Source organism: Lathamus discolor, chromosome 4 (assembly GCF_037157495.1).
Source record: "Lathamus discolor isolate bLatDis1 chromosome 4, bLatDis1.hap1, whole genome shotgun sequence".
Classification (NCBI taxonomy): domain Eukaryota; kingdom Metazoa; phylum Chordata; class Aves; order Psittaciformes; family Psittacidae; genus Lathamus; species Lathamus discolor.
The window spans coordinates 116,542,752-116,566,408 of NC_088887.1; the positions used below are offsets into that span (position 1 = coordinate 116,542,752).

The following is a 23,657-nucleotide window of genomic DNA, read 5'->3' on the forward strand; positions in this document are numbered from 1 at the left end:
ACCATTTGTCCCATAGCAACAGGACCTACTAAAAGTGTCCCCATCTTTCTTATAAACTTGATCTTCTCTTACAGTGGGAGGGAGTTCACTCCCCCAGTCCCTGCCTCGTGCTCCATCCACTCGAGAGGTGTGGGAAGAGAGACTGCCAGTGAAGACTGAGGCAAAAAGTGGTTGAAAACCTGAGCCTTCTCCCTGTCTGTCATTACCAGTTTGCCAGTCGGGGGGTTACACTTTCTTTGTTCTTCCTTTTCTGGCTGACATACCTGCAGAAGCCCCTATGATTATTCTTTGTGTCCCTGGCCAAATTCAGCTCCAGCATTCCACTGCCTTTCTGACCCCATCCCTACACAACCGAGCAGTGTCCCTCTACTCTTCTCAGGATACCTGTTCCTGCTTCCCCTGCCTGTCCATTTTCTTCTTGCCCTTTAGTTTGACCAACAGGGCTCAGCCCCTCCATTCCAGTCTCTTGTCTTCTTTTCCTGATTTCTTACACCCATCAAATTAAGTTGTTTTATAACAAAGAAAGTGATCATTATAAAGGAAGCAGAAGGCCCTTCAGCAAGAAGGAAGACAACAGCTGAGGTTGTGTTCTAGGGACTCATTTAAACCAAGTAGATGGGCAGTCAGATCTGCTCCGTTGAACCCTGTGTTGTGCACTCATACCAGTGCATGGGCTGTCACAGTGGGGACACAATAAATTGTGCCCAGTGACACTTGGCCCCCAGCCCCAGGTGCTGATTTTGGTTAGCATCAGTCATTGTCCCGGGATGGGTGACTTGGAACAAAGAGATCCAGTCCCACCACAGGTCCCAATAAAGGCTTTAATCAGCACATGGAGACAGAGGTCAGAGCCATTCTTCACACATTGCTTTTCAGTATTTGGCATTGTCTTCCATCAGAGCTCAGAGCTGTTGGTTTAGAAAGCTGATCCCAAGAGGCTCTGGTTTAAGGATGCTCATGTTCTTGCTGTGTATTCACAGCAGGAAGGCTTTGATCTTAATATGTGTCTCTGACAGTCATGTCACCCATGTTGTGCCCATTTGTATTCAAGTGTTTGGTCCCAGTGATGTGGTTTTTCTGTTGCTGTTGTTGTTTGTGTTTAATTATTTTTTCTCTTTCTCATTAAGGATTTTGTTCAGGTTGCCTGTTCCCTCTGCAGAAAAACTGGCATTTCATGGTGTTTGCTTTGCTTTGCTTTATTGCTTGAGGAAAATGTTCACATTGTGTCATTATCCTTTTCATCATCCTTGGTTTTTTCTTTTGTGGTTGCTGTTTAGAAATGACACAAATGTGTTTTAACTACAGACAGTTAGTAGGGAGGGTGAATCCTATATGAGGAGGGGTATGGAAGGTGCAAAAAAAACCTAGATAAATGCCAGTGGGAAAAGTTAAGGAAACTAGAGAATAGCATGGAAAACAAGAGGATAATAAATTACAGTTATTTCCTATAGCATTTTGCATTAGTATTTATGATCAAGAAGAAAAGGCACAGACTATTTCATTCTATTTCGTTTAGATCTGCTAGGAAATAATAGATTGTTGAGGCACTGGAATGGGTTGCCCAGGGAAGTTGTGAATGCTCCATCCCTGGCAGTGTTCAAGGCCAGGTTGGACAGAGCCTTGGGTGGGATGGTTTAGTGTGAGGTGTCCCTGCCCCTGGCAGGGGGGTTGGAACTGGATGATCTTAAGGTCCTTCCCATCCCTAACTATTCTATGATTCTATGATTTTATGATTTGCAAATGTGGCACCAGTGTTGACCTGGTCTTACAATGACAACACTGGGCAGGTTCAGGTCTGGAAGACGTTTGCATTCACACAACGTCCTCCTGAGCTAAATGTACCTCAGCAGGGTTTATCTTTGAAAACAAGTGGTTGGCTTGGAGGAGACATATTCCACTCTCGGCTAGTTGACTATGCACTGCTCCATCTGATCTTAGCAGCCCAGCTCTCCTCAAGCTCAGGGACCTCTGGGCCACACTCCCCTGTATGGTGTCCATATGCCCTCGGGCTAATGGGACTGTCAGAGTTACGTCAGGGGTAAACATGAGGATAAGGCATGAGGATGACAAAGAAACACATGTTACATGTAAGCCTGTTGTATGTAAGACTTCAGTGTTGGTTTAGCACTGCTCTTTAAACTGGACTTTTAAATATAAGCATGCATGTATGACAGTGCCTCCTATTACTGCATTCACCCAATGCTTCCTCGTACAAGACCCTGGTTTTGATTACTTATAGTTTTTCTAAGTGGGCTGAAATTTTCCGTGTTCTGTATCAACCTCAGGCTAGAGAATTTGGGGAAAGATAATAAACATACGTCAATGAGACAAGAACATTTAGATGAGTAAGATACACCTATAGACAGATAATATATGCCCACACCAAAGATACAGACAGATAATCACAAGTGTCTAATTCAGTCAGTTTAGGAAGTTTTCACTGTCTCAGCTGGCAATTACCACTCCTTAATGGGAGCACAAAGCCTGTGAGTGTGCACGTCCCTTCTGCTGAAGCACTAGGCAAAACAGGTCCGCTCACACCAGCTCTTGTTCCAGATAGAGGAATGGCAGTTTCTTAAACCTCTCTAATTTGGTTTCCTGCAACTGTGAGGTGATAAACTAAAGGGCTTGGCATGTTGCAATGTGGATATTGCATATTACAGCCATTGCAAATGATAATGCTGAAGTAGAACAAATCCTTATGTGTCTGATCTTGTCAAAAACCCGATAGGAGTCTTCATCATTCATACTTATTGGCATGCTTGTTAGAGCACATGAGACATTTAAAACCAAAGCTCCACAGAGACCTCAGCATAGTCTTTGCTCAGGTACATTAACGGAGGCTCTTTGCTGGTCTATGGACGGGGAAAGTGTCTTGTCCAGAAGGTGCAGGCTGAGGTCACTCCAAGCCAAGAGTGCCACTGTGCCCCTGCGGCTGGATGGAGACCTGGGAGGAAACTCTAACCCCGTTGAAATCAGCTGGAGTTTTGCCATCGCCTTCGACAGAGCCAACATTCCTATTCTGATGCAGACGTTTCACAATAACCTCCTCTGTTGAACTTTCAACACGTGCATGTTATTTTCATTGCAAATAAACAAAACCTTTCTAAGATGCAGACCTTCCTATGTACATCATGCCAGAAGATGACATTAAAAGTTCATCACAGTACACATGGTAAAATACCAATAATCCACCCTTGCAGTCGCTGGGAAAACTGACGCAAACAAACCCCTTCTAGGTCGTTCTGCCTCAATGTACAGCAATCAGATGTACGGCTGAGGGTTTATTATTTTTGCAGAATGCACATGCATTCCGAATTTGCCGTGCTCAGAAACAGAGACAAGACGTTCATCTGTGTGTGCTTGGCTTTGGGAAAAGACATCTCTGTGTGCGGACCCGGGCCCTGGTACAGCGCAGACAGGAAATCTGCCAGACTGCCTCGGCAGGAGGCTGCCTCCAACACGTGCAGCAAGGAACAAGAAATGTCTTAATGATTAATCACTGTCAACCTTTGTTCTCGTTAAAGACTTGATTGTCGGACAAGGCTCGTAATGAGGCCCTGTTCCTGGCTCTGTTGCTATGTGATTGTGCAAGTGCTGAATCTGAGCCTCAGACCCAGCAAGATGCAGCTCCCATTTTGCCCAAGTCTAAGGCCCTGGGGTGGGAATGTTGCTATAAGAGTGCCTGCTAGTGGCTATAGGGCTGTGCAGCTTCCCAGCAGGGGATTATGGGAAGGCTGCAGATAAATCACTGACGGCTGAGAGTCAGCTCACAAGGATCTCAGGAGTGAGCAGCCTCCTTGTTAGCGCTGAAAAGGCAAAGTGCCAAGAAAGGTTTCTGTTAAGAGCTGCACAAATAGCAATCCATCAAAGTCTCTTGCTTATGGCTTCTCACCATAGTGGGGATTGGCTCCTTTGAGGTGTTTGATCACCCATTTTTACCTAGGAGATTGTGCAGTGTTCTTTTCACTATTTTTATGGGTAATCTTTTGCAACACTGAGTAGCAGAAGAATTACCTATTTCTGAGAAGAATTCTGAAGTCCACCTAAATTTCAGTGTGTCTAAACACTGACCTTTTTAAAAGCCTGGCTCTGCCATTGAGAGCTGTAGCAGTTGGTTGTGCTCAAAAACCTATTCCTCTGCATGTTGGGTACCAGCTGCATCACTGCAGATCCAAACCTATCACTCCAACAGGTGACTCACACCCAGGAAGCTGCAGAAATCAGGTGCATGCTCCCTCCTGTCACGATCTTTTCCAGCTTCATAGCATCTGAAGGGATTCATCCACATTTCCTCTTTGAGCTCCATCACTTGCGTTGTTGGAGGAGTGACACAGCATTTGCTTCTTTTCCCTGGTTGGATGAAGGCACAAGTATTTCTGGCAGGCAGCCTGGGCTTGTGAAACTGCAAATGCTGGTGTCCGTGATTCCTTGTGTATGTGCCTTGGAAACATGGTTGGCCCTGAATTTTTATGTCCTGAGAGCTCAGATGTTCACAGGAGAGAAACACAGAAGATGGTCCCATGTGGCAGAGCCAACTTCTTATAAACACTCTGCAGAATCACTGAAGGGAAATACTTTGCAGTCTTCACCCAGCTGTATCTCTGGGTATTAGACACAGCAAAACCACATCTTCGGATCTTGCAATATTCAGGTTTTTCAAATGCTATTTATACATATGAAAGCAATCTTGCTGGAACGTATAAAAGTACTCTCTGGCAGGGTATTAGGAGAAATTCAACCTATAATAGTATCTTCTGCACGATTAACTTGAGAGGCTTTTAGGTCACTCTGTATAACATCCTTAGAAAGTGATCCACTGCTGCTTGGCAGATCAAGGGCTGTTCACACTCACTCTTCCAGGCATTTTACTCAAGTGTGACTAGAAGCATCTAAAATGAGGAGTGTAAGGGAATGTTCTATCATCTAATCTGGGCTCCTAACTTAGTTGTCTAAATTAGGCATCTAGGGTCTAATTATGCATCTTGGTCCCTCTGTACAGTGAAGGGAGAGCTCCAGCAGGCTGTTCTTAGAGAATCTGATCTAAGTTTTTTGTTAGAGACCTGAACTTAGAAGAGGGTCCATCCCTGGCAGTGTTCAGGGCCAGGTTGGACGGGGCTCGGAGCAACCTGCTCTAGTGGAAGGTGTCCCTGCCGTGGCAGGGGGTTGGAATTGGATGAGCTTTAAGGTCCCTTCCAACACAAACCATCAGGGATTATAGGTTAAATAAGTCTGAGGTGCTCAGAAGATGCTGTTTTCCACCCGCATTGGGCTGTTACGAGCCATAGGTCAAGGGAGACTCGGGCTGTGTTTCTGCCAGTCTGTGTTATTTCCAGCCCTGATACGTAGATCAGATCCTCAGCTGTTGCAGACCAGCGTAACCTCAGGAACTACTCTGGGCTCCCACATTGTACACTGGCATAGAAGAAAGCCCTCTGTGCTCCAGTCAGGAGCGGGCGTTGTTCTCTCCAGCTTTTCCACTACAGCTAAAAGAGCTTTTGCTCGGCAGGCACTCTGCCATGGTCCTGCCGCAGTTCTGCATTCTTGTCTGAGGCAAGGACACAAGCAGGCAGTGCTTGGAGTTCAGATATCCATGGAAACCCCAGTGTTTAGCAGAAAGGGGTGGTTTTACTTGCATTAATTGTAGCAGAAAAGAGGTGGCTCAGGAGGCCCCTGGTGGGTGCCAGGACTGACTGTTGAAGGGAGCACCCTGTGCTTGCCTTCTAAAGTTGCATGAGTAGATCAGCTCTTCTCATTAAGCCTGCTACTGCCCCGTGGCCCCTGGGTCCACTGGAGAACTTCAGTTTCTGGAATGCTTGGGCTGTGGAAAGGAGCATGCCCCAAAAGGGGCAACAGAGAGGGTATCCAGACAGACCCTAAGCCACTGGCAGGGTGTGAGGGAAGGGGAAAGGGTGGGGGGGAAGTGAAAATGGGAAGTGAAAAGTGAAAATGGGAAGGGAAAAGGGAGAAGGAGAGGAGGAGGGAGAGGGAGAGGGAGAGGGAGAGGGAGAGGGAGAGGGAGAGGAGAGGAGAGGAGAGGAGAGGAGAGGAGAGGAGAGGAGAGGAGAGGAGAGGAGAGGAGAGGAGGGGAGAGGAGAGATTTAAAAGTCTATTTCAGAAAGTTCATATGTATGTTAGAAGCCAAACCCTCCCTTCATTTGTGTGAACACAAGTCAGCTGCAGCAGGGACAGGGAAAGGCAAACTCAATCTTAAATGTTTTGTTTTACTGCTACTTCAAACATTTGAGCATCATGTTCCTTGTGACGCTTACAAACAAACACCCCAGTTGTGTTACCAGCTCTGAGGAGCTTTCACCAGCTCTGCCTCTCCTTCTGCTTCTCATAGGTTTTGTATCTCACTCCAACATCAGAGAACAGGGTGCCACGCACCCCCTTTGCATCTAGAGCAAAGCATCTGTGCTGGAGTTGTGGCACCAGCAGAGCAGATGGGGGCTTGTGGTGCTTGGTGAGCACTAGCTGAGCCCTCGGCTGCTTCTCCTTGCCTGTATAGCACTGGGCAGAGCCTTGCAAGAGCTGCAGCTGCTCCACAGGAATGCAGGACAGTGCAGCAAGTGGAGCAGGAGCTGGGAGCAGGCACTTGTACCTGTCAGAGGTGTGGTGATCCCAGCCCATCCCTGACACCCAGCTGGCTGCAGGGATGTGCTCCGGGTCGTGTCACCTAACGAAGCAATGCTGAAGGAAGGTTCCATTCCCATGCAGGGAAGCACACAGGGCTCTCTGGCTGGGGTGATGCTGGGCTGCCCCTACACCCCTTCTGGGCAGAGGCACGCCTGGGTGAGGGGTCATGCATGGCCCACTCCAGGCTTCCTTTGGTCAGGGGTTTCTGAAGTTAAAGTGCACAAACCACAGGCATGGGAACCAAGGGACGAAGCCCAAAAGGCCACCGGCAGCTTTAGATGGGTGGAATCGTAGTAATGCTGCTTCAGGAAAGCCAGTTCGATGAAAGCAGGGTAGTTCCAACCCAAATCTGCCCTTCTCAGCAGGGATGTCGGAATGCATGCTTTGTCCGAGCACAGGGGAGAACCCCACGTCTCCAGCAGCAGTGTAGCCCTTCTGCCATCTGAGACGAGTAAGAGTGAGAGTAAGGCTCGATCGTGCTGGTTCATGAAGGGTCAAACTGCTGCACAGCTAATCCTTGGTTTATTAAGGAACAGTTCTTTCTTCTCCCATCACATCACTGCCGATGGAAGAGCAGCAGGCAGGAGAAGTAACACATCGTAGATTCATAGGCTCACACTGACATTTCATGAACAGCAGAGAAAGGACCAAATGCAAAAAAAGAACCCAAACTGGCTCCAAGTTGATGATTTATACTGTTTTCTCAGGGCCTGTTTGCCAAGCAGCTGGTGTTTTGTGCCAATTGCTGTTACAGAAGAGCTTTCTTTGATAGGTACCATGAATGGACACTACGCAGTTTATCTTAAAACAGAATCCCTCCCCACAGCTTATATGGGCTGGCAGGGAATGAGGGAGAGAAAAGGTTGGGCTTTGTTGGGGTTTTCTTTACACGGGACTCTGAAAGCACATTTGGGGGAGCCTGCGTTATCTGTGCAAGAACACAACAGATGAATCCTATTAATGGCTGTGACATGTGGCCGGGTTCAGGCTAGAGTTGTCGTTTGAATATAGGAGTCAAAGCCAATTTATTGTAACATATTTTTCTTTTCAAAATATTTTAAGAAAGACAAAAAAGTTTGCGCAACAACTTGGCAAGCAGGTCCATGGAGAGGCAGGAGGCATTTTCTACATCGCAGCTAACATAAGGGCTGAAAAATGTGGCAGTGCCGAGCAATGCTGGCTTCCTTCTGGAACTCAGAGAAAGTGTGCAGGATATAATTGTGTAAGAGCCCAATAAATTCTGAAGGGTGGGTTTGTAACACTGCCCTGGGGGCTGCAGGTGGCTCCAGAAGAAAGTCATGGGTTTTATTTCAGGAACAATCATCAAATGCTGTATGTAGCCAGCTATGCACTCGTGTGGCCCCATCTAAAAGCCACAGAACTGTTTTAAAATAGAAATACCCATAACAATCACTGCATGTCTTCCACGGCAGATGGTAGAAAGATAGGTTGGATTAGTTTGTAGTGTGTGTGTGTGTGTTACTGGGGGTGTGCAAAAGCTAAGGCACAGAAATGAGCTTCCCTGGAGCTTGAGAAGTGATGAGCATCAGTGCTCCATGGCCTTCAGGGCATGGGTAGGCTTTACCTCACCATTGCTTGTTTCACTGCTGGTCAGTCTGTATTTCCCAGGATGCCATGGTTGGAAATGGCCATGAAGCAGAACTTTACCTAAGTAGCAGACCAGACCCTGGCACTACCCCGTATTATTGAGAGAACCACTGCATAACAGCGAGCATCAGAACCCAGCTGTGGATTCCTGTGTGCGGGGCAAAAATGCTGCTGCATCTATAGAGAATTTAGTGGTTGGGTTCCTGTGATGAATTGCAACAAAGTGGAGTCAGAGAAATGATGTTTCTCATAACGGTTGAGACCTCCCCAGTGTATCCTATTTTCTTTGTAGCTGGGTGGCTAAGGAATACCTGACTATCCAGTGATCCAACACAGGCTGAGTATTTTTGTCTGTGCACTGAGAAAGCTACTTCTTCCATTTGGTAAAGGACCAAGTACCAAACACTGGTGGAGCAGACAGAAAACATTGCTCCCTAGGGAAACCATGGCTAAAAGAAAACAAGTAGCATATTGTCATCCCATGTTTGTTCTCATCCTATGTGTGTGTGGTTTGAGTCCCCAAGTACTCTCCCCATTGCCTTCTGAGATGACTTTTTGCCATCCCTTCCTCAAGAAGCTGCACACAGGGAAGAGGAAGCGGATCTAGATCCATCACAAAGACCAGGGAGACCTCGAAACTCTCTTCAAAGTCCGGTCCAGTTACACATTCATTTTACCAAGGAAGTTGGTAAACTCTAAGCCTACTTAATCCTGCCACTAATGGGAGTCCATTAGCAGTCTCTCAGAGGTAATGGGGCAAACAAAAGCAGCACCATCCACCCCACTGGGAATTAACAACACTTCTGTTTTCCAGGAATAGATGCCACTTCTAGCAATGAGTCTGTAACTTCTCACTGCTGCTCACCAGATGGTGGGAACCAGCAGATGCCGAGTTGGCTCTCTTGTGGTCAAACAAACTGCCATAGGGCCCAATGCAAGTTTCCTGAAGGATCCCCAGCACGGCCCTGTTACTTCTGTTAATGTTTCTCCGGCTCCTGGTACAACATTGAGGTTTTCCACTGGAACCACCTGGCACGTTTTCAGAGCCTTCCATGAGCGATGCAGTTACTCAATCCCCTTCTTATTTTGACAAAGCCTTTGTAATGGTCACTTGTCCTGAGAGCCTGTGGTCTGTGTGTCCTGTACTGGAGCTAATTGCATAAAAAGGATTACTTCCCTTTCTTGATGCTTGTTATTATTTTCATCCTTCACAAGCCATTTCTTCTGTTTCAGGATCAACACTCTGTGGTAGGCCAGGGAGCTGGCCCCACTCCAAGCTCCAGTTCTTGCTCAAATCCAAACACTGGAAGTGGTTACATGAACTCATCCCAGCAATCAATGTTGAATCAGCAACTGATGGAAAAGAAACAGGCTCTGCAGCGGCAAATGATGGAGCAAAAACAACTCCTTCTACAGCAGCAGATGTTGGCAGAAGCCGTAAGTTTTCTAATTCCTTCTTTTACATGGAAAAGATTATCATAGAAACAATAGAAAAGAAAGCTAAGACAGGGAGAAGAAAGCCCCCGAAACTTTGAGGTCATTTTGGCAATGCCTAGGCCTTCTAGAGTGTGCCTCGTATTTTTCAGCACTTTGCTTAGCCCTTTTGAAACCTTCTTAAGTTTATATGAAACAACTCAAGTATCCAAGCTACTGTGGTTTTGTTAGAACAGTCTAAGCATGTGCTTAATTTGACGCATATGAATATTGTCAGTGGTTTTCTTTGCAAGATAAGCTAAGGTGCATTGCTATGCTACTGTGACCACAGAGGATGGCTGGGATGAGTTCTTCTTTCTCTATTCTTTTTTTGCATTTCCAGATATTTACAGCCAGTTGTTCTCTCTTGTTTGGTATCTGAGAGACCAGTTGGGAGTTTCTGGTCATTTTAGGAGGCATGGGAGGTATTTGCGGTCTTGCTGTCAGTGATATGTGCTAGAACCCACTAGTTTAGTTCCGCTAAACTGGCGTTGCCATTGACGTTGCATGAAGTGAGTCAGCTGAAGGTGCTTCATGCGCCATCACTCATGGCCAGTGCAATGGGAGAGGGTCCCTGCTGCCAAAACCAGTAGCACATGCCCTCTGCATCCTCATATTCACTGTTCCTTGGTAGCCCTACTTGCCAAAGCATGGAGAAGAAGAGAAGTCCTGGAAGAGGAGCTGAGCTTGGCATGTCCTTGAGGCAGGCAGAAAGCAATGTGGGAGCCTTGTGGCAGTGAGGGAAGGCCTTCAGGGAGGATGCTTTGTTTCCCCAAGGCTGCAATGGCAACACACCCCAAGCCTGTGGCTTATTTGCCTCAACCTGCATCTCTCAGCCTACAGGGCAGACCCATTTATGCTGGCCTGACATTTTGAATCCAAAATTTTCTATTCTCTAGGAAGATGTAGACACAATAATACTGACGCATTTAATGAATGCCATTCATTAATTACAGAACAACACAGAACTGGGAAAACATTCATGTGTTTATGGGGAGGTTTTCTAAACAGAAATTATGGATTTTTTTTATAGAGAATACATTTTTGTTTACAAATTTATTGCCATTCAAAAAAAAAAATCCATTAGGAAGTTTGGCTTTGAAATTAAGGATTTCATTTATCCAGAGAAGTTGTGGATGCCCCATCCCTGGAAGTGCTTGCACTCCCTGTGTAAGAGGAAAGACAGCACCATGTACATGTAAGGGGAAGCACGGGTCAGTGGCATGAAAACCAACTGGACCAGCACTGTCCTCTCAGTGGTTTTAAGAAAAGTTAGGCCAGATTAAAAACATGCAGCCAGCAGAAAGGTTTCCATACAGACTTCAGTGGGTGAGGGCACAGGTTCCCAAATGCATCACCTGTGGACCAGAGAGGGTGAAAGGAAGGAATACATCAGATTTGTATGTACTGAGAAAAGCAAGAGGTGGGCAAACACAGAGCCAGGAAAGCATAAAGCAAAGGATACTAAAATATTTCTACTCTAATCCTCTAGGAGAAAATAACTCCACAAGATCAGCTGAACAGGCACTTGACACGACCACCACCAGATTATAAAGACCAAAGAAGGAATGTGGTCAACATGCAACAAGCAAACCAATATCCTGGTAAGTGCCCATGGGCTAAATACAGCTATTTCCCTCCTCCCTTCCTTTCCCTTCGTTTCCCTCCCCTTCCCTTCCTCCCTCCCTCTTTCCTTCCTTCCTTCCAGCTGTAAGACCATCCAGAAGAGCCATGCATGCACCAGGTCCTTACTTTCTGGGTATCCATTTACACCTCTGCAGAGGCAGTGGAGTGGTGGCTGCTGCTCTCATGTGCTGTTTACTTTCCGTCCCACACCACTGAGAAGTGCTGATGTGTGATCTGGAGAGCCAGCTAGTGGCCTAACCAGGCTGATGCTGCATCTCTCAGACATGGAGAAGGAGGGGCTGGTACCCTTCCCATTAGCACTGCCTGGGGCAGGTGTGCACTCACATACTTGATGCTGAGGTGTCCCCTTGATTATGCAGCCTCACCCCATCCAGATAGCTTCTCTGGTGTACATGGTACATCTTGTTCAGAGACTGAGAACCACCTCTCTCTTTAAATGGCAGCCCATGTACAGCATGAGGACCCTCATACTGATTGTACTGATGTACCTTACGTGACAGCATCATGGGCAAGCAGAGCAAACAGACCTTTTGGTCTGTTCAATATGCCACAGTCATAGCCTCAGTGCTGTTCTACAAGCAACATTTCATCAGATCAGTCAAACAGAGGAGTAAAAGCTGCTACTTTCTACCAGAACTGCCCAGGGCAGAAAATGTCCAACACTTCAGGGCAAGCCCTTTGTTCCAGCACTTGTTCCCTTGCCCCCTTGGAGTCTAGTTTTGGGAGCCTGTTTTGTGCCTTTCATTCTGTTTGTCTTGCTGGTTAGCTGGAGGCTGCACTGACAGCAAAGGCAGAGTAACGGAAAGATGCTGGGGAGAGGGAGGAGGTGGGGGAAATGCAGCAGATGGATCAAAGGATGTTCTTTATACTGCAAAGCATCTGTGCATGTAAGCATAAAAAGGATCCTTCGCCTTCTAGTGTATCTTTTTATACCACACACTGAGGGGAAAAAAGGATGTTTTGGTTTGTTTGTTTTTTGATAACTCTCGGCTCTGCAGATTCAGCCAGGGATCTGAATCTTTCCTTCCTACCTGTCATTTGTAGCATTTCAGCTCCTATTATGAATTTAATGAATTCCCAAGTGCAGCTCACTCACATCCTACCCCTCTGCCCAACATCCTGCCCCTCTGCAGGCCTTGGCACCAAGAGCCCAGCTACACATGGAAGGGCTGCTCACAAGCAATGTTCATGCCCTCCTTTGCTCTGTTTACAAGTTCTAGCAGCAATAAACTTGCTGCAGTCTGGAAACTGCTGTCTTCTTACAGGCCTGAGTGTTTCTTGTGTAAGTTTGCACAAGCATCACTGATGTAAGGTAATAACCCATGGTGAGGGGGAGAAAGAGCCCTGCTTGCTGGCTTGGTACTTCCTCCACTCATAAAGCAAATGCTTTGGCAACCCCAGCAATTTGTTGTGGAATCCTGCGATTTGGTGTGTTGTTTAAAGTTTCACTCCTGGAACCCAATGACTAACTGAGCCAGTCAGTTTCACCTCTGTGCCTGGCAGCATCATGGAGCAGATTCTCCTGGAAACCATGCTAGGGCACATGAAAAACAACAAGGTGTTTGGTGACAGTCAGCATGGCTTCACTAAGGGGAAATTGGCCAAACTGACCAATTTGGTGGCCTTCTGTAATGGGGCTACAGAACTGATGGACAGGGGTAGAGCAGTTGATGTCATCTACCTGGACTTGTGCAAAGCGTTTGACACTGTCCCACACGACATCCTTCTCTCTAAATTGGAGAGATATCAATTTGATGGATGGACCACTCGGTGGAAAGAACTGGCTGGATGGCCTCATGCAAAGGGTTGTGGTCAATGGCTCGATGTCCGGCTGGAGGCCACTAACAAGTGGTGTCCCTCAGGGATCGGTGTTGGGACCGGTCTTGTTTAACATCTTCATCACTGACATGGACAGTGGGATCGAGTGCGCCTTCAGCAAGTTTGCCGATGACACCAAGCTGTGTGGTCCGGTTGATGTGCTGGAGGGAAGGGATGCCATCCAGAGGGACCTTGACACGCTTGTGAGGTGGGCTGATGCCAACCTTATGAAGTTCAACCATGACAAGTGCAAGGTCCTACACCTGGACTATAGCAGTCTTCCAGTATCTGAAGGGACCACAAGGATGCTGGAGAGGGACTCTTCATCAGGGACTGTAGTGATAGGACAAGGGGTAATGAATGGGTTTAAACAGGGGAAGTTCAGGTTAGATATAAGGAAGAAGTTCTTTCCTGTGAGGGTGGTGAGGCACTGGAATGGATTGCCCAAAGAAGTTATGAATACTCCATCCCTGACAGTATTCAAGGCCAAGTTGGAACAGAGCCTTGGGTGACATAGTCTAGTGTGAGGTGTCCCTGCCCATGACAGGGGGATTGGAACTTGATGATCTTAAGGTCCTTTCCAACCCAAACCATTCTGTGATTCTATGATTCTTGGCTTTTACTTAAAAACGACTCATTTCTAGCCCAAAAGGGAAAATGGAAATTATTGCAGCCACATCTTTGAAAGGCTCCAAAATAAGTAGATCACCATTGTTATGTGGCTCTTCTTGTTGTTCCTAATCTGATGGACTCTTTGCCAGTCTCGTGGTATTTGGAGCCCCATCTCCTGCGTTTGAACCATGTGGGATTGGCAGCACTTGTCCATTCAGATCTGCAGTCCCTGATGAGTGAGCCCAGGGAGGACAGCAGCTTTTTGGGAGAGCCTGAGAGAAAGGGCTGTGCTGGAAGCTCACAGCACAGCTACCAGATGGAGCGATTAGGAAACTCTTGCATAAGGGAATAACAGCAGGGAATCTGTTCCCTTTTCTGGGAATAGCTTTGCTCAGGTCATGGAAGAAGAGACAAGAAGTTGAATAAAATAACATAGGGGCTCGGTGACACTTGGTTAAGCTTTTTATCGCTCTCTGCTTTTCGCGATAGCGCCATGGTGAAAGAAACCCCAAGACAAGAGCAGGTGAATCGGGCAGGGAGAGCATTTCTGGGAATGGCTGCAGCCTGGGGTGCCCAGCTGCTGAACACAGTGCTGCCAGGGAAGTGTTTCTTCCCATCTGGAAGAAATCAGGATGGAAAATATTTGCGTTAAAAATAAAAAAGGATAAAAACAGCAATGCAAAGAAAGGGGAAGCTTCGTCTGTTGCACAACAAGTACAACCCACGTCCCGACTGCTTGTACTCTTTAAGGAGAGTGGCATTGGCAGGGCAGTGTGATGGTAGCCCTGGGATCACCCTGGGAGGGGCTTCATGCCAGTGGCAAGTGAAGGGACTACACAGACTTGTAGGTCAGATGGAGGGGGAGAACCAGCTCTCCCCAGATGGCTGTTCCAGGTCTTTTGAAACACCACTGATTCATAGAATCATAGAATAGTTAGGGTTGGAAAGGACCTTAAGATCACCTAGTTCCAACCCCCCTGCCATGGGCAGGGACACCTCACACTAAACCATCTCACCCAAGGCACTGTCCAACCTGGCCTTGAACACTGCCAGGGATGGAGCATTCACAGCCTCCCTGGGCAACCCATTCCAGTGCCTCACCACCCTTACAGTAAAGAACTTCTTCTTTAAATCCAATCTAAATTTCCCCTGTTTAAGTTTGAACCCGTTACCTCTTGCCCTGTCACTGCAGTCCCTAATGAAGAGTCCCTCCCCAGCATCCCTATAGGCCCCCTTCTGATACTGGAAGGCTGCTATGAGGTCCCCATGCAGCCTTCTCTTCTCCAGGCTGAACAGCCCCAGCTCTGTCAGCCTGTCTTCATACCGGAGGTGCTCCAGTCCCCTGATCATCCTTGTGACCCTCCTCTGGACCTGTTCCAACAGTTCCATGTCCTTTTTATGTTGAGGACACCAGAACTGCACACAATGCTCCAGGTGAGGTCTCACAAGAGCAGAGTAGAGGGGCAGGATCACCTCCTTCGACCTGTTGGTCACGCTCCTTTTGATGCAGCCCAGGATACGGTTGGCTTTCTGGGCTGCGAGTGCACACTGCCGGCTCATGTTCATTTTCTCATCAACCAACACCCCCAAACCCATTCCTCTGCTGGCATAAGGTAACAAAGAGTCAGGGACCCCATCTCTGTCAAAAAGATGTGCCAGTATTTCCAGAAAGCAGTGAACAATGCATAAGGCACTAGCAAAGCCAAAGACATGGCTAACTGTGAGGGCTGCTGAGCCCTGATTGTGAGTATCTGACTGTCCCTGTGGGGGTAAAACCAGGTGGATCCTCATAGCATCTCCTGTCCCAGGGACTGCCCAGCCTGGAGACTGAATTTGGGTGCTTAAGTTAGCACAGATTGTCTGTAGCAAGTGTCTCCAGCTTAGCTCCAGTTGGTGGAAAAGCTTGCTTTCCAGGATAACATGGGCTTCTTAAGCTTGGCCTCTGTTTCTATTGATTTGGAACAAGCAGCTCTGCTTGTGGAGTCACACTCAGTGTTAATAATGATTTAGGAAGAGATTATTTTCAAGTACTTAAAAAGAAGGAACCCTTTGCATCCATTAATAAATGAAAATAGCACATAGATGTATAAAAATAATGCCGAAAAGGCAGAAATAGATGGCAATTCTTTCTTCAGTCCCAGTCTGAGGGAACTGAACATCGTTATGGGGAAATTTCAACAGGAACAGTATATTAAACAGCTGTTCCTAAACATAGACCCTTTAAATATGTATGCGCATGATTTGTCTTCAAGAGTTCTGGAAGAGCTGGCTGAGAGGTTCTCCAAATTCTTAATGTCACTCTTTATTTAGTCTTGAAACTCCAAGGATGACTGCGAATGCCATGCCAACAATTAGAAGAGTGAAGTAGGTAATTGCAGCCCTAGTGACCAAATGCAGAGCTCAGCAAAAATACTGGGAGCTGATACAGCCTGAATAAGAAAGAATTGGGAAGGGAATATAATGAATGTCAGGCAATATGAGCTGATATAAAAGAATCTTTGCAAACCAGCATGGTATCATTTTCAATGAAACCACAGCTTTGGCTGATAACATTAATATTTGTTCATTTTGTGTCCTTTAAAGCATCTGACTTTGTATTGCCTGTTGTGATTAAAAAAACAGTAATACAAAATCCGCATAACACAAGGAAATAGCTGATAGGTCTCCAGGTATCACTGCAAACAGGCTGTGTGATGTCAACCAAAAGACAAACAGTCTGAGATGATGCTGAACAACAAGTAAAGAGCTTACTTTGCATCCATCCTGGAGATGTGCAAGACCTGTTTCTGTGACCAGCTGTGATGGGTCTTGAAATAGTCTTGAAATCAAATGTTGAAAACTGTCAAGTTTTGAGAAGAGGTTAGAAGGATTGAAGGACTGGAAAACATAGAATCATAGAACAGCTAGGGTTGGAAAGGACCTTAAGATCATCAAGTTCCAACCCCCCTGCCATGGGCAGGGACACCTCACACTAAACCATCCCACCCAAGGCTTCATCCAACCTGGCCTTGAACACTGCCAGGGATGGAGCATTCGTAACCTCCCTGGACAACCCATTCCAGTGCTCAGCACCCTGACAGTAAAGAACTTCTTCCTTAAATCCAATCTAAACTTCCCCTGTTTAAGTTTGAACCCGTTACCCCTTGCCCTGTCACTACAGTCCCTGACAAAGAGTCCCTCCCCAGCATCCCTATAGGCCCCCTTCAGGTACAGGAAGGCTGCTATGAGGTCTCCTCGCAGCCTTCTCTTCTCCAGGCTGAAAAGCCCCAACTTTCTCAGCCTGTCTTCATACGGGAGGCGCTCCAGTCCCCTGATCATCCTCGTGGCCCTCCTCTGGACTTGTTCCAGCAGTTCCATGTCCTTTTTATGCTGAGGACACCAGAACTGCACACAATGCTCCAGGTGAGGTCTCACAAGAGCAGAGTAGAGGGGCAGGATCACCTCCTTCGACCTGCTGGTCACGCTCCTTTTGATGCAGCCCAGGATACGGTTGGCTTTCTGGGCTGCGAGCGCACACTGAAGCCGGCTCATGTTCATTTTCTCATCGACCAGCACCCCCAAGTCCTTCTCTGCAGGACTGCTCTGAATCTCTTCTTTGCCCAATCTGTAGCTGTGCCTGGGATTGCTCCGACCCAGGTGTAGGACCTTGCACTTGTCATGGTTGAACTTCATAAGGTTGGCATCAGCCCACCTCACAAGTGTGTCAAGGTCCCTCTGGATGGCATCCCTTCCCTCCAGCGTATCAACCGAACCACACAGCTTGGTGTCATCGGCAAACATGCCATAGACTGAGACTGATGTGTCTGGAGAATGATGCAGGCATGAGCTGTGCAGTAAGAAGGACTTGATGATGGACCAACTAATTAAATTAATCACACAGACTAATACAGCATTGAAGATGAAGTCAAAGTTAGTCAAATTCAGTGTGGTTTCGTTGCATATGAAGGCTCAAACCAAGGTAGTGTCCCATGTCCAACAACTGCTACTACAAAACAGCAAAGTTCCAGGGCTGTATGTTCTTCCATTCCTCCTCTGAGTTCCTCAGGGAATTCCCAAAATGTGGTGGTATCTGTATAGCAAGCCTATCCAACAGCTCTTACACTTTGGGAGCCACCCAGAATGGTACAAGAATTTAGCTTGTACTGTGCCATGTGGCAAAGATTTCCTCATTAACCCACACGTTGGGTGAAGAAACATCTTTCATTTGTCTTGAATCTGACTTCTTCTTGTAGGGCTTGTACTGGAAGCGACAGTAGCAGAAGGGATTAAACTATGGAGCAGCTCATTGTGTGCCATGGGGGGGTCTCCACAGTGCCATCTACACTGGCTATGTTTAGAAACGTGGTCTTCTTCAGCCAGTCTCTCAGGGATTAATTCAGAGCCTTGCACTGCATAAGCAATCATCTTACATTGCATAAATGACTTATTGTGGCCTCAAAATAGACAGTATGTAGCTGCAAATTTGCCACAAGTGAGCTTGTGTGAGGTTTGGAGGCTCTTCTTGTGAATTAATTGGCAGGTGTTAGCTACAAGGCAGAATGGCTTCATGTAGGCCAATCCACCTTTGGAACACAGGCATCTTTAAGCCTTGAGCAAGTTCATGCAAGTCCTCTGAAGAGCAAAGCATCTTCTTCAAGAAGTTCTGCTACTAGAAAACTGGATTTTTAACCTGTTGGTGTCTGAATGGCACCACACATTGATCTCTTGTTTGCTTTAACACTTCTGTGTTTTCTCCTTTCCAGGTGGCTCACCAGCAGTGAGTATGAGCTCCAACATGTCCTTATCCAACCCAATTTCAACTCATAGCATCATGACCCAGAGCTCCAGCATCATGTCCACTCCTGCTGGGACCCGAATGCCTTCTGTTCCTGCCAATCGGAATATGGGCTGCTATGGGAGCCTTCCTTGCAACCAACCAAGTTCATACAATGTGACTTCAGGAATGAATCAGATGCAGCCACACAGGAACCAAAACCAAGTTCTGCCCGGACAGAATAACCCCATGATGTCTCGACAGCAAACCATGGCACAGGGAAACAATGCAGCGGCTTTTGGGACGGGGTCAGTGGTCAACTCACAGCAAGTAAGGCCAAGTTTGAACCATGGAGCTACAGGTATTCCTGCACAAAGGCCGGCCAACGTGATGATCACAGCTACTGCCACTGCCCAGAACTGGGCGCCGCAGGAGGCTGCAGTGAAGCAGCAGGATGCACTGAAACCCGCAGGGGTCCGTTTCCCCGCTGGCACTCCATATCCTAACCAGTCTTTACAACGCAGCGTAGGCAACCAGCATTTTCCTCAGCGTGCACTGGCACCTCCTAATCAGTTAACAGCAGGAGTCCAAATGAGGCCTCCTCTAAACCAAATGCAGCAGACTCTAAATGGACAATCCACTGGCTCACTACGAGGTCTCAGCATAAGACCTAACCAGCTGAGAGGACAGACTGTGCCTACCTTGAATCAGCCAGGAACGAGTATGACACCTCCGTCATCTCTGCCATCAACCAGTTTCACATCTACCAACCAAAACACCCGGGCTTACCAAGGAAGTGACCATGGCAATGACCTAGCGTTTGACTTTCTGAACCAGCAAGGTGACAGTATAGGACCTGCACTCAACAGTGACTCAGACTTTATAGATTCTTTACTGAAAACAGAACCTGGTAACGATGACTGGATGAAAGACATCAACCTCGATGAAATTTTGGGGAACCACTCGTAAGTGACAGTACCAAGGGTCAACGAGATGAAGAGGCAGTAAGGACATTAGCTTTCTCTTTAGATGCCAACAACCTGCTTCATTAATTTACACTCCAGTTACTGGGCTGTCCTTTAAGATACCGTGCAGGGCAACTGCCCTGTTTGAAGAGTTGCTCTCGGAATAAAACTGAAGTCTCCCTGATGAATGATAACATAAGTGATATTCGTGCCTGCCACAAAGAAGCGAAAGCACGTGAAGGGTCTGTTCCCCACACCGGTGCCCAGCACACTGCAAACCAGTTCTTTCCAAGGGAGCAACATGGAGAAAAGTGTTTAGCCTCCCACACATGCAAGCACCAGACAGTGGTTGTGGAACATCATTTCTTTGTGTGCAAAGTACGAGCCCAAGTGGTCCAGAGCTCTTCAGCCATCATGCTTATGGCCCTTCCTCAGGACCACTCAGCCCTGATGGCATCAGGCCCCTGTGTAAATCCCTTTGTGTTACAAAAACTGTTCACTTCTGCACAGTACAAACTCACATGTGCTTTCCAAATTATTTTGGTTTAAGCCCTCTGTGTTTTGTAGCACATAAAAGGGTAAGTGGTCTCGTCCAAGGGAAGAAGGAAACAGACCATCCAGTGGGTTACTTGGTGTGCTCTAGAGTTCACTTCCTCCCTTTCATCAGTGCTTGCAGCACCTATCAGAGGATGCTACTGTCCTGCCAGCAGCACAATCACTTTGGGCATTGAGGGAAGCATAAGATGAACTACACCAAAGCTCAGGATCCTCACTTTGCCACCTTGCCCTACCCCAGGGACTCCAGGGACTTAATGGACAACTTAAGTGAGAAGGGTGCTCATGGTTTGATCCTCACCAACTACTTTCCCAGCCCAGCTTAGAGGAGGGCAAGTACATGAAGTGGCTCAGCTAAGCTGCTATCCTCTTTAGGTAGTTCAGCCCGGTCCTCTTCGACTGAACAGGTTTACCCCAGCAGAAATGCCAGCATCTCTCTCTGGCAAAGGCTACAGTTCTGACTGCACAGCATTTTGGCTCTATCCTTCTATCCCTTCGCCATATGGGGGGAGCTGGAAGAGGTCCAGTGATGGCCCAGGTCCCCACAGCCTCCGTCACGCAAAGTCTGACTGCTCTGCCCCTGAAACTGGCATGAAATCAGTTACAACCACCTGGGTTACTCACAGTAGGAGGCTCCACTCAGCCACATCTGTGTATGTAAATGAGACAGTTTGGGGCAATATTTCTGGGTGCTGGACTCAATCATCTGTTCTGGGTTTGGGGATGGCCCAGTTAACCAGTGCATCGTGAGGGGGTTAGCCCTAGGCAAGGACCATACCTGTAGACAGTTGGCAGCCACCTTGCAGCCACCACAGGTGAACAGAGCAGAGCAGGAAGGATACAGGTTGTTCCAACCGCTCGGTGACAAGGAATAGTCTCAACCATGTTGAAAGTTTCTCCTATAGACTTGGTCAGTAAGGACGTCAGAAGGAGGTGCTGTGTCGCTGTAAAGCAGCTCTGCAGGGAGTCACGCAGGAGAATTCACAGAAGGGAACAGACCTTACAGGTCAAATGAAAATGCTGTTCTTTAAAATGATGTGGTGTGATGTCTTTTACAGCCTCCTCTGAATTAGCTGAAACGAGATGTGGCAAAGGAATACAATGCCTGCATTCACACGCCTTGGTGCCAAGAGGCATTGCTCTGCCCCGTGCAAGTTCTTTATTCATCCTTGTTAGTGACACTGGGATGAGTAGACTACTTGACAATAGCCTCTGCACTTATCTGACCTAGTTCTCAAGACAGGCTTTAATAAGGCTTTTCCAGTCATTTCACCCTGTCATTCTATGTGGGCACAATTGTTCATGACGTTTCAAGAATCTGGTGCACAAACAAGCACCAGCACCTCCAGGAAACGTGTAACACAGCATTCAGCAAAGGTGAGCTGGTCCGTGGCATGTTTGTCATCGGAGAGACAAGACAGCCTGCTGAAGAGTCCCTTCTGCTGTCCCAGCTAGTGATGGTTGCACACCCCTGCACTGTGTAACGTGGTGGCTCAGCTGCCCAGAAAGCTCCCTCTTGTCTCCAGTTCGGCTGGGGTGCACATGGTCCCTTTGATACGCCAGTACAAGATTTTCCAAGTCTTCAAAGAGCTTTTCAGCGCAGGTCAGCATCCCACCTCAGTTTGGAGAGATACAGATGCAGTCCAACAAATGAGTCCCCAGTAAACTAGACTGAAACAGCAGCTACTTCAGTTCAAAGTGGAGAGAAGATGGGCTCATGTGTCTCATACAGAGGCACACACCACATCCATGAGCAGGTCAGCACTGACTGCCAAAGCTCTGGTAGGAACAGACAACTGCGATGACGCTCAGGCCAAGGCTGAGTTGGTATCTTCATGCGCAATGGGCACTGAAGTCATGTAACAACTTCAACTACCCTCACATGCCATTGAAGAGGCCACCACTGGTTTCTGTATTAAGACAAGACTGTTTTCCAGATCCTCAAATGATGTAAAAAAGTTGTTCAGCTGAGGAGCTGCTCCCAAGGATTCAGGATATCATCCGGTGGTGGATTCAAAGCTGAGCTTTGCCCTGTTGGCCTCAGCATAGAGTGAAGAAGACACTGGGCTGTGAAGGCCATCCCTGGGATCAAAATGTCAACCTGTCTGAAGTAAATTCTACAAAGGCAGAGGCCATTTGCAGTCCTGATACATTTGGAATGTGAGCGCAAAAGACTCTTGCAACCAAAACTTGAATCCAGTATCATTTCTTCAGAACACTTGTATCTGAACAGAGCTAGTGTCTTTTTCCTCTTTCTTTGCCATGGCTAAGTGCACTACCCTTATAGTCTATTTTTCATCATGGACTGGGCACTCTTCGCAGTATTGGGTTGTAAATATAAAGAATTATTTGTTTTGTAAACTTTTGTAAAAAAAAAAAAGAAAAACCAACCAAAAAGTAATAATATTTTGGTAGGAATAATAAAAATCATATTATTTGGGTTATATTTATACATATGTGAAATAAATATACTATCGAAAAGTTGTATTTTATACAAGAAGTCAACGGTTACCTTTTGTATTCTATATACAAAGTTTTGTATGATACGATTGTTTATTTTTATCTGCAGACTTCAACTTTGGGTTTTGGGGGAGGGCAGAACGGGATCGTGGTTCAACAGCTGGGTCTGACCCCAAGCTCACCGAAACCAATGGAGTCTTTCCATTGCCTTCACAGGGCTTTGAATCAAGCCTTTAAATCGCCTTCAGATATGTTTGACATCTGAAGCTCTCTGGAAACCTCAACATGAAAACATTCCAGGTTTCACATTTTTTCCCTGAAAAAAAAAGGCTTTTATTATTAATATTATTATTACTATTGTTACTATTATTGCAGCTGTTGGGAGGCAGGTGGGACCTATGTAACTGTCATGTCCTTGTTGCATGTATGTCTGCTTTATATTTTCCCCATATTATAAACCAGTGTTTCTCTATACAGACTGAAAGGAAAAGTTGCTGTACAGAAATGTTTGTGTTTATGCATTTTTACATGTGGCTGTATATACCTCCTAGTACTATGCAGTGACACTTATTTGACTCCATTTATTTTTCACCTAAACATGAATAGTATGTTTTTCAGTAGCTATCAAAACTCTGCCAAGTAAATCAATCAAAATTATCCCAAGCGTCTCATTTCTTAATGTGGATTTTATAATGGCTGTCTGTTTAGTCAACTGCTGGTTTGTTCTGAGTACATTAAAACTGCAGTGATATTTTACTAGGGGGGTGAGAAGAATGTGCATCTGGCAGCTTCTGGGAGCTCCGTCTGCCTCTTTGCAGGAGAGCTGTGATGTTTTCCTACTGACTGAAGATGTGGTTTCATTATCCGCAAGGGTTAACAAGTAACACATGGTATTTTAGCTCCTGGTGAATGGGTTGGCGTTGCCTTGCAGCACAGTGATTTCCTATGGGATCCTGCTAAAGCTGAAGCAGAGACCTGGGTACACCAAGAGGGTTGGCCAGGTCCCCAAGTCCATGCCCTGCCTTGGATCATACCCTGGAGATATCTGCCCTTCTCTCCCCACTAGCAGAGACCACTCATGAAATGCCAGAAACCAGGCAATGGGCTTCTCCTTCCCTCCCTGCTTG

General features: G+C 46.8%; 1 protein-coding gene across 5 annotated transcripts in view; it reads left to right on the top strand.

Annotated features, from left to right (window-relative positions):
- The window catches only part of MAML2 (mastermind like transcriptional coactivator 2), a 215,954-nt gene extending 192,767 nt beyond the window's left edge, over positions 1 to 23,187 (top strand). For all 5 annotated transcript variants that reach the window (XM_065678720.1, XM_065678723.1, XM_065678719.1 and 2 more), the window contains exons 4-6: positions 9,481 to 9,684; positions 11,213 to 11,324; positions 18,540 to 23,187. In XM_065678720.1, coding sequence (XP_065534792.1) covers positions 9,481 to 9,684; positions 11,213 to 11,324; positions 18,540 to 19,519 — 1,296 coding nt within the window. In that variant the 3' untranslated portion in view covers positions 19,520 to 23,187. The remainder of the gene's footprint in view (positions 1 to 9,480; positions 9,685 to 11,212; positions 11,325 to 18,539) is intronic.
- Positions 23,188 to 23,657: the final 470 nt, after the last annotated feature.